The following is an 11,004-nucleotide window of genomic DNA, read 5'->3' on the forward strand; positions in this document are numbered from 1 at the left end:
TTCCCTTGCAACTCCTCTCCGTCCCTCATCAGGAGGAACAAATCGTCCACCACGTTCTCTCTTGTCATTAGTAGTACCAACCCAATAGTCACCGGTGGGGTAACACATTGGTACTGGACAATATTGTATCCGCTAGCACCATATTATAGACATATATGTAAGGATTTCAGAGTATTAGTTGAATAAAAGGTAAGGTGGAGAAGAAAAATGGAAATGTATATATATTAAAAGAAAAACGTTGGATTGATTCAGAGTTACAACGGATTGGGAATGTGACTGGGATTGCTTTTTATTTTTAGCTTTTCCAGTGGGTAGTGGTCAGGAGCAGAGCTAAGGGCTCACATACGTTAATTCATATGAACCCCCTTCCTCAGAATATTATACTACATATATATCTATAAAGTCAAAATTATTTTTTATATAGATGTTGTACGCCTTAAAGGGGGGTCTTGATTTTGTGCATATTAGGTGCTGGGAGAAGAATGAGTGAAGATAGGCAAGACTGTGGAATCAGTGGTTTTTGCGGTAGGAAGACTTATCTGCTAATTTTGGACCTCTTAAAAGTCTTAAGATTCCAACCACTTGTTCAATATTCGTTTGGCTGTGTTCAGCAAGGTGAAACGGAGACGAAAGTTTTGATGGAGAAGTTCAATATAACTTGTTTTTTGCTTTTCACTTTCGTTGGCCTAGCCGCAAGTTTATGTGGATTGTACTTGCTGAAAATACTGCCAGAGTTGTGTCAATTCTCTAAATGGGAAAAGAAACACATGGACAACTTTTAAGTCAGACAGTTCCTAATATGGTGGAGTACTGCTTGCCTGCTTGGGATAGCCAAAATCTTTACCCTATGATTGGATGGTTGTTTCCCGTGGTTCACTAATGTACAATATGGTATGGTAGAATATGATGTTGTATTGTATTATACTGTATTAATGAACACAATGTTTGGATAGATTGTATCGTTTGTTGTAATTTAATAACATTTGTATTGTTTGGTTTGACTGTATGGTATTATATAATAACTTATAAGTTTACTAAAATACCCTTAACTCTTAATTAGAATTTAATTTATATATATTAATAAAACTCGGGTAAAGAATAAAATAGAAACTTTAAAAAATAAGTAGGTAGTGAGTGGGGGTGGTGTGACGTGGGTGGTTGTGGGATGAAAGTGGGGATAGTTAGTGGTAGGGTGGGGGTGAGATTGGGTGGTGTTGAGGGGTAGTGGGTAGGGGTGGTAGAGGGGTGGGTGGTGTGAGGTGGGTGCTGTGGGATGAGGATGGGTGTGAGTTGTTGTGGGGTGGGGTTGGGCGGTAGTGAAGGGTAGTGGGTGGTAGTTGGGGTGGTGGGGGTGGGTGGCAGAGGAGTGGAGTAGTTGGGAGTGAGGGTGGGTGGTAGGGTAGGGGTGAGTGGCGGGGTGTGGGGGTGAGGGTGAGTGGTAGGGTGGGGCAGGGGTGGGGTTGAGTGGTATGGTGGGGTGGGGTGGGGAGGATGGTGGAGAGTGGAGTATAATGGAAAAATGAAATACATAATCACGGAAAAACCACCAAATCAGTGGTTTAAAAAATTAAGACTTTTCATGGTTATATAACTATGGAATGAACCACGGGTTTACAACACCATACCACATAATTTTAAGAACAATGAAAACAAACATGGTTTCATAGAAAACCATACATTAATGAACCACGGGAAACCACCATCCAAATAGGGGGTTAGTGGAAATACTCCTTCCCTTTTTCGCTGGACCGTTTATACTAAAAATAACTTTTTCTTTCTTTTTACTTGTTCATTTTAGCAAATTAAGAGAAATTTATTATTTTTCTTCCAATTTTATCATTATCAATATCAAATTAGTTGGAATTGCTATATTATCTTCCGTATTTACTTAAATTATTTCATTTAAAAACAAAATTAAAAAGGTACAAACAATCTAGATTTTAGGGGTATATCAAAAGGCAGCGATTTGAAAAATTTACTATGTGCCTCACACGACTGACATTAGTTGTGTTTTTTTTTTTTTTTTTTGGACATAATTGTTTGAGGCTCCTTTTCGTGAGACAATATAATGAACCCACATCTTACACTTTTGAGTCCACAAATTCTAGGTCCACTTTTCCATTTCACAAAAAAAAAAGTCTCACACAACTAATGTCAATTGTATTGAGGTTAAAAAAATAGGCAAACTTATAGGAATAACTACCTTAAAGGTGGAACTTACCAATCATAGCTACCTTTTCTAATTAGCAAACATACAAGCATAGGCTATGTATTTTTGCGTGTATTTTGCATTTGCGTGTATTTGGGCGAGGTTCTCCCCTTGCTCGCCCAGGTTAGAACCCCCCAACAACATTACTTTTCTTATATATTTTTTCTAGCTTCTTCTCTTTGTATTTTGAGAGTATTTGTTCGTATGTATGTTTATGTGTATTAGAAGCAGTGATAGAACTGTGTATTTGTTCGTATGTATGTGTATGTGTATTAGTTCAAATATGTGTATACGTATGTGTATTTGTTCGTAAGTATGTGTATGTCAAATATATACATACATTCAATTTGTGTAATTGTATTTGAAGGAGCTGTGTATTTATTCGTGTGTTGTTGTTGTGTATGTCAAATATACATATACATTCAAATTCGTGTACGTGTATTTGAAGGAACTGTGTATTGAATGTATGTGTATTTGAGCCACTGGGCTGTTGTTGTTGTATTTGGCTCAAATACAAAGAGAGGAAGCTAGGGAAAATATGTAAGAAAATAAATGTTGTTGGGGGGGGGGGTTCCAACGCCCAGGCAGGGGAAGAGCCTCGCCCAATACCACTTCAACCACTCTAGCTTATGTATTTGGGTGTAGCTACGAATGATAATTTATAAAATCGCTGTCGCTACTAATTATAATAGAATGAAAGGATAGTTATCCTTAATAATTAGGTCTTAAAAGAAGTTACAACAATGTAAAAATTCCAACAAAAAAAATCAGCTATCCACTTCAATTGTACCTTCAGGAACATTGCCTCCAATCAAACTACGTGGTATAAATATAAGGAGAGGCGAAATGGTGGTCTCAATGCTCATGTTACTGATAGTTAGCAAGGTAAAGATTTTCATGGTTGGCTATTTTTCTATTTTTATTCTCTTCAGGGTTAATAAGAGCTCCATGCTTTAATGCCATATTATTCCAAGGTATAAGAAGGCCCAATTCATAAATCAAATTCCCATTCTCCATTAGTCAAAGTCAAAATTAAAGGCCTTTCTAGCATTCGCCCACTACATGCTATTTTATGGACCCAAGAACTTGAATTTTGCCACAAACTCCATTGTCAAATAAGAACAACCTTCACCCATCTTGTATCAGTTGTCTGAGACACAAAATAAAATTTCTTCTACATAGGTTTATTATTTTCTTTTTTTCCTCCACTTAATATTCCCTCCGTCCTGTTTTACTTGTCCATTATACTAAAAATAGTTATTCAATTTTACTTGTTCACTTTAGAATACCAAGAGATAATTTATCACTTTTTTCCTATTTTACTCTTAGTAGTAATAAGTCAAGATTTTCAATTCTTTTTTCCAACACTTTGGAATTACACTAGTCAAACTTGGCTTAATATGAAAATTTTGGCTCCAAAACTAACTTTTCATAGGGAATATGTGAATTGTTGGAACCCATTACTTAATTAGTTGGCTGCACATTTTTATTGTAAGTTTTAATTGATTTCAATCACTAGGTAATTAGCAATAATTATGGGTAATATGATAAACTTTTCATTTCATTTTTTGCTCCTTAATAGGCGTGTCAAGTCAATATGTGATAAGTAAAACTTAACGGAGGGAGTAATTGACAAAGAAGGTTTTAGGGACATCACAATAATTAAAGTTCCCCAGTTTCAATCGTAATTTCACAAACTTGAAGCTCAATAATTATAACTTTGCAATTTCAATGACAATGAGATTCTTAGATTCACAACTGACAACTGAAGTATTCCCAATAATTCAATTATTAACCTAAATAGGAAAAGGACAGTATGCGACTAGTATATCCTTGAGCACGTCTCTTGCCACTTCCCGAACCATTTTACACCAAACACCACAGTTTGATCGAAAGAATATTTATTCGCACACATTATTTATATCAAACAAAATAATTTAATTTCAAGAAGTATAGATTTAATTAAAGATACATATATCAATTAAACATACTATTCTAATAAGAAAATTATACATACAATGTATGCTAGGCTATACTTTCTCTTTTCAGTCTGTTTCAGAAAAAATATCTCTTTTTAGGTTTAGTAGTAACTCAATATATATTTAAGACCATAAAATTTAAAAGATATTCATAAAACTTTATGCACAATCAAAAATTACTAATGATATGTGCCCATGATGCCGTTTATATATGTAGTCCACCCTGTTTCCCTCATACATTTACACTCTAGCCTCCAAAACTGAGTCCCAAAAGTCGAAAAACTTTCATATCAGAACTAAGCACACACACTGTTCTGCTGTCTACTCTCATGGATGCCGGAGCATGGTGTGATATAGGAGACCGAAACGTCAGCTGGCGGCGGTGTTACTCCGGTAGAGACTACGACCGTTTCGTATCCAATAAGTTGCAGGCGAACAGATCAAGCAGAGCACCCATATGGAGACTTATATGGAGGAAGACAAAGAAAGAGAAAAAACGGATTTTTGATTGTTCAACTTCAATGCGGTTTTCGTATGATCCTCATTCTTATTCCCAGAATTTCGATCAAGGCTCATTTTTGACCGATGCTGATGACCTGTCTCGTTCCTTCTCAGCTCGATTTGCTGTTCCTTCCGGGATTTTTACACAGAATGAATTGATGGTCTAATGGAAGGAAACGGAGAATACAGCAAACACGCAGTTTTTAGCTGTTCAAACTAATATGTATTCAGAGATAATGGCTATTCAGTTAGCTGTTGAAATCTGTGCATACAAAGGCTTCACAACTGTGGTGATGATTGAAACTGATTCAACCGTTGCTAGACTGATCATGATACAAGATGTGTGTGCACCCCGGGTTGTTCTTGATGTCATGTTATCATACAATTTTAAAGTTTATTTAAACTGTAATTCTTTTGTTATCTGGAGTTAATGATAAAATTCAGATATGTGTTGACTGTTTGATGCTTCTTTTCTTGTTTATCTTGAGTGAACTTTTTCATTCACAAGCAAGGGTAGATGCTTTTTTACAGATGAATTCTTTTTAAAGTTTCATATTTTTCTCTGGATTAGCTACGATTGCTTTACATTATCTTGAGTTTTCTCAATTGTCTTTAAAGGTACTAACCATCAACCGTAATGAGAATCTTCATGAGCTTTCTTTTTCTTTTCTATTTATTTTACATGTACTACACGTTCCATTATTTTGCTTTATGGAATTGCATACAAAGATTCAAGTTTCGATGAATATTTATGGTGTTGATTATCACTCTCGAACACAAAGATTTGAAGTGATTTATAATTCATTTAGTAATTCGATATAACACACGCATTCGTATATACAAACTAATGCAAACAAAGTAACACGACTATCAATTCACGCCGCATATCAAGAATTATTTTGAAGATCATTTATTACGAAAAGACCTTCCTCTGGTGATTATGTGGAATTATGCTATGATATTGATCTAGATATCTCTTATTGCAACAAATTATTAGCAACCCCTTGCAAATGAACGATGAAATCTTGCCTAAATTAAGTAACATCGAACTAGATTAGGTGATTCAATCATTCCTTCACGAGTCAATGCGATGAATTCATATTAAATTCAGGAGTGAATTATTAATCTGTTTTCTTTAAATTCAGGGGGATGGGTACTATTTCAGAAGGTAGAGCCCAAATTAATTAATTAAAGAGGCATTATGTGAACCTGTGAGGCAGAATGAATCTTGCTGAGTTGCTGTCATCGTTGACAAATGAGCTTCTAGTACAAGAGCAATTGGTACTATTTAATATTACTTGCTTTCTAACTATGAGCCCGTTTGGATTGGCTTATAAGTTGCTTATAAGTTACTTATAAGCTGTTTTCAGCTTTTTTGAGTGTTTGACTGGCCAGCTTAAAGTCATTTTGTGCTTAAAATAAGCTCAAAAAAATAATTGGACCCATTTGACTTAGCTTATCTAAAGCAGCTTATAAGCTGAAAACAGCTTATAAGCCAAAAAAAATAAGTTAGACTACCCCAACTTATTTTTTTTAGCTTATAAGCTGTTTTCAGCTTATAGGCATAAGCCCATCCAAACAGGCTCTATAACGATTTGTCCCAACGAAGTGACTATAAGAAAATGAGTGAAAGCGAATCTGGAATTAGAATCAATAAACTTAAAATGAGCAGGATATATTTTAAAATGTATGTGTGTAGTTATATTAATATTTTGTACCACAAAAATAGTATTAGAGTAAAATTTATTTACTATGCTCCCTGATCCCAAATTAGTTATCATGTTTCACTTCTCAAAAGTCAATTTGACTAATCTCCGAATCTAAATTGAATTAGATCAACTCAAAAATTTACAGTTAAAATTTAGATATTAAAACTATACAAAAAGTACTACAAGTTACAACTTTTCTCATTTCAATGAAAAATACATATTAAAATGTAGATCAAAGTTCACATAGACTCACGAAAAGCAAAACATGGTAACTAGTTCGGGATGGAGGAAGTATATGATTCAAACCAAAAAATGTGAATATAATCAAACCCGTTATTGATAATCAGATCCAATGTCAAGCCATGTTCGAACACGTGACGATCACATCTAGCTAATGGTCATTGCTCTCTCTTTTAGTTACATAACTAACATAAGAGTGAGTTAACGGTTTTTTTCTAATAAGAATTTCATTGACTTTCACCAAAAAAATACGAATATGTATGAGCATCGATGAAGTTTTACGTGATATTGTGATTTATTAGAAACACCAATTTACGAATATAGACTCATGGTGTGGTTTGCTCCTGCCTCCTGCGCAGTTCGTAGCTTAATTTCAGATGTCAAAATAATCCAATTAGGTTGGGTGACAGATCGGCCATAGGAATATTACAGGATATAAACTTGGGCAACAAAAGTGCAGCATACTACAATGCCGCCCATTTTCATTTTGTGAAAGTCCTTGGCGAAGAGGAAAGGGTTGTAGGTGATGGCGTGCTCTGCTTCTTATTTAGAGAGGCACGTCAAAATCCTCTCCGCTGGTTCTTGCGTGACATCTGGAATAGATGATGAAAGGCGAGCCGCTTTTTTCGGGACCTATTCTCTTAATAGGCAGCAAAGCAAAATAGTGAAAGGGGTTGAGCTGACTGATGAGTGCCTTTGATATCAATTATCCAATATTAAGAAAATCTTCTAAATAGCACAATTGTCGAAGGGAAAAAAGCCATAGCATTGCATGAAGGGCTAAGACATGATTCGTGGGGTATTTTACTATTTGGGCATGCTTATTGTTGTTTGAGGTCGAAGACTTTTGTTTTAATCATTTGTCAATATACAAGGTATCATGTTAACAAGGACAAAAATTGACGTAAGAGAAGAATTTATATGAATGTGCATTTCAGAAATGGGACATAGAATTTAAAGAACCCCAACTTTGCTGAACCGGAAAGGCCGTCATTGCAGAAGGGTTGAATAATATCAAGTGCTAAATTCATATTGCTACATGCACAAGCACTATATGCTCGAGTTTGTAACATCGCATAATTGCAATATATAGTGTTAGGGTATGCGTAAAACCCATAGTAATGAGTGCATAATTTCAATTACTTAATATTATTAGACAATGTGTTCGAATCATATTGTATACGGGTAAAACCGAGGACACATGCACGCTCGGTTTCCCGTTGTCATGGTTATGCTCGGTCACAATACGACCGTCTCACTGGGAATGAGACTTTGAGCTCGGGCCAGGATGAGGCGCTAAAGGAAGGGCGATTGACTGCCATTAGTGGGAGACCGAAATATCCGTCCTCACCCGGATATGTCGGCGTCGATCTCGGCAATACAGCTGTCACCAGATTTACTTGCTTTATTTAGAATTGTACTAGGGTTGAAACTCCTCTACTATATAAGGAGGAGGTTATCATTCATGAAAAGGGTTGGCAATAGCAAGGAGAGAAATAGTTTACATCAACAATCATAAGAATCTTATTAAATCAGTTCTCATCTGTCCTTAAGTTCATTTTTATTATACCTCGTGAGAGCTTGTAACAAAAGGGTATCGACCTCGGTTTCTATACCCGAGGCCATACGTATTTAACATTTGGTTAGATCTGCTTCTCTGTTCATTTTATTGACATATCTCGCTATTTAATCTTGAATTGAATTTAGCCACATATCTTTGGCATCACATACAAATTTAATTGTTCTCCGTTTTAAGGTTAGACAGTTTGGCGCCCACTGTGGGGCCTTAGATAGTAGTGGCGGTTCAATACAACATTCTGGTCACACTCGATATTTTACACTTGTTCTTTAGGGTTTGATTTCAGGTATACCGGAAATGTCAGATTCCCATTCTGTCAACTTCCAAGTGGAACCAAGTCATCATGAGCATGACGACGGGGACGTACCAAACAATAGCACCCCCCCCCCCTCCCCCTGGTTAATGTCAAGTCGGATCATCGGTGGGCAACGTACCGGCCGGTGAGAATAACGGGGTCATGCTGCAACAACTCCAAAACCAGTTAGACATGGCCATGGCTCAGTTATAGGCCCAGCAAGAGATCATAGCGCAATTGCAAAATCGGGGTCAGGCACCCGATGTTGCCCCATCAGAACAGACCCAGGATACGGAGGAAAGACATGCCTTACGGGGTAACGAGAACCACCCCGGACAAAGTACTGAATTGATAAGAATGCTCGAAGAATTGACCAAACGGGTCGAATCCGGTGAAAAGAAGATAGAGGCGAACGATAAGAAGGTGGAGAACTACAATTTGAGGGTCGATCAGATCCCGGGGGCTCGGCCAGTGTTGAAAGGACCGGATTCGAAAAAGTTTGTTCAAATGCCGTTTCCGCCAAATGCGGCACCGATGAAAATCCCCAAGAGATTTCGCATGCCCGATATCCCCAAGTACAATGGGACAACGGACCCAAATGAGCATGTGACTGCGTATACATGCGCTATTAAGGGCAACGACCTCGCCGATGAAGAAAGGGAATCAGTGTTACTTAAGAAATTCGGGGAAACTCTGTCGAAGGGGGCTATGATTTGGTATCATAACTCTATTGATTCATTTTCCATGCTCGTTGATGCTTTCGTTAAGGCCCATGTCGGGTCCATCAAGGTCGAAACTCGAAAATCGGACTTGTTCAACGTTAAGCAACGAGATGACGAGACCCTCCGCGAGTTTGTGGCTCGATTTCAAATGGAGCGCATGGACTTACCTCCAATTACTAATGATTGGGCCGTTCAGGATTTCACCCAAGGGCTCAACTCGAGGAGCTCGATCACATCTATGGAACTAAAATAAAACTTGATAGAATACCCAGCAATCCCCTGGGCTGATGTGCACAACAGGTATCAGTCGAAGATCAAGGTCGAAGACGATAAGATTCCGATGGCCGCTTCAGTATCATGGCATTCCAGTAAAGGAAGTGATCGATCAAGAAGAGTGATAGATCGAGATTCCAGATCGTCATATGACCGATACCAGCCTTACCCGCTCGATCGAAGGGGGAACAGGCGTAACAGCGAATCGGGCAAGAATGATAGGAGAAACAATCGAAGGAATGATCGAGGACAAAATAACCGTGGTTTGGCAAACAGGAATGTTGTCGATAGAGCTCCGTGAAACAGAGAAACTCCAAGGTTATCCGAGTACAACTTTTGCGTCGATGTAGCAACCTTAGAGGCAGCCGTTATCCGAAACAAAGAAACAAGGCGTTCGAGGCCAATCCAATCCGACCCGGAGAAGCGGGATAAAAGTCTTATTTGTAAGTATCATCATACTCATGGCCATCGAACCGAGGATTGTCGACAGCTGAGAGAGGAGGTCGCCCGTCTATTCAATTTGGGACATCTTCAAGAATTCCTAAGTGAACGAGCGAAAACCCATTTTAAAAACCTGGATTCCAACAAGAAGGATAGGCCGGAAGAGCCCCAGCAGGTAATACACATGATTATGGGAGGAATTGGCATTCCCAATTGACCGGTTATGCAGTGCACAAAAATTTCCATAACGAGGGAAAAGCGTATCCAAAACGGTGACCCCGATGGCCCCATCACGTTCAATGACGAGGACATGGAAGGCATCACCCAACCGCATAATGACGCGCTGATAATATCTATCCTTGTCAATAAGTTTAGAATTAAACGTGTGCTGATTAATCCAGGTAGCTCGGCTAATATCATCCGATGGAGAGTCATCGAACAGCTGGGACTACTAGATCAGATCGTGCCGGCTATACGGGTCCTCAATGGATTCAACATGGCATGCGAAACGATGAAGGGTGAGATCACTATACCGATAAGTATGGCAGGAACAACGCAACAGACGAAATTTTATGTGACAGAAGGAGATATGGGATACAATGCATTGCTGTGCAGACCGTGGATTCACCTCGTAAGAACGGTTCCCTCGACTATGCATCAGGTATTGAAATTCTCGACTCCAAAAGGTATCAAAACCGTCTGTGGTGAACAGCAGGCCGCAAAAGAAATGTTCGCGGTTGAAGAATCTATTAAGAATATAAAGGCGCCAGATCGGAGTGAAGGGAAGAATGCCAAATAGCAATCACAGATCCCGATCCCGGAATCCTTGGAAGATCGGAACGGCGACACGCTAGACGAAGAGTTAAAATTCGGAATACCGAGAACCTTTGTGGTGCCCGATAATTCTGACGCCACTAAGTCCACCGTTGAAGAACTCGAGCAAGTCACACTGTTCATCCATCTACCAGAAAAGAAGGTATACCTGGGCACGGGGTTAACTCCTGAGCTCAGGAAAGAATTTATTGAGTTTCTGAACACCAAATAGGGAGATCCATG

At 38.3% G+C, this 11,004-nt stretch overlaps 1 protein-coding gene across 1 annotated transcript; it reads left to right on the forward strand.

Annotated features, from left to right (window-relative positions):
• The first annotated feature begins 10,171 nt into the window (after window positions 1-10,171).
• LOC132616765 (uncharacterized) lies at window positions 10,172-10,747 on the forward strand. The gene has a single exon (XM_060331416.1). It carries the CDS (start codon window positions 10,172-10,174, stop codon window positions 10,745-10,747), a length of 576 nt encoding a protein of 191 aa, XP_060187399.1.
• The last annotated feature ends 257 nt before the right edge of the window (window positions 10,748-11,004 follow it).

This window comes from Lycium barbarum, chromosome 1, assembly GCF_019175385.1.
Source record: "Lycium barbarum isolate Lr01 chromosome 1, ASM1917538v2, whole genome shotgun sequence".
NCBI lineage: Eukaryota > Viridiplantae > Streptophyta > Magnoliopsida > Solanales > Solanaceae > Lycium > Lycium barbarum.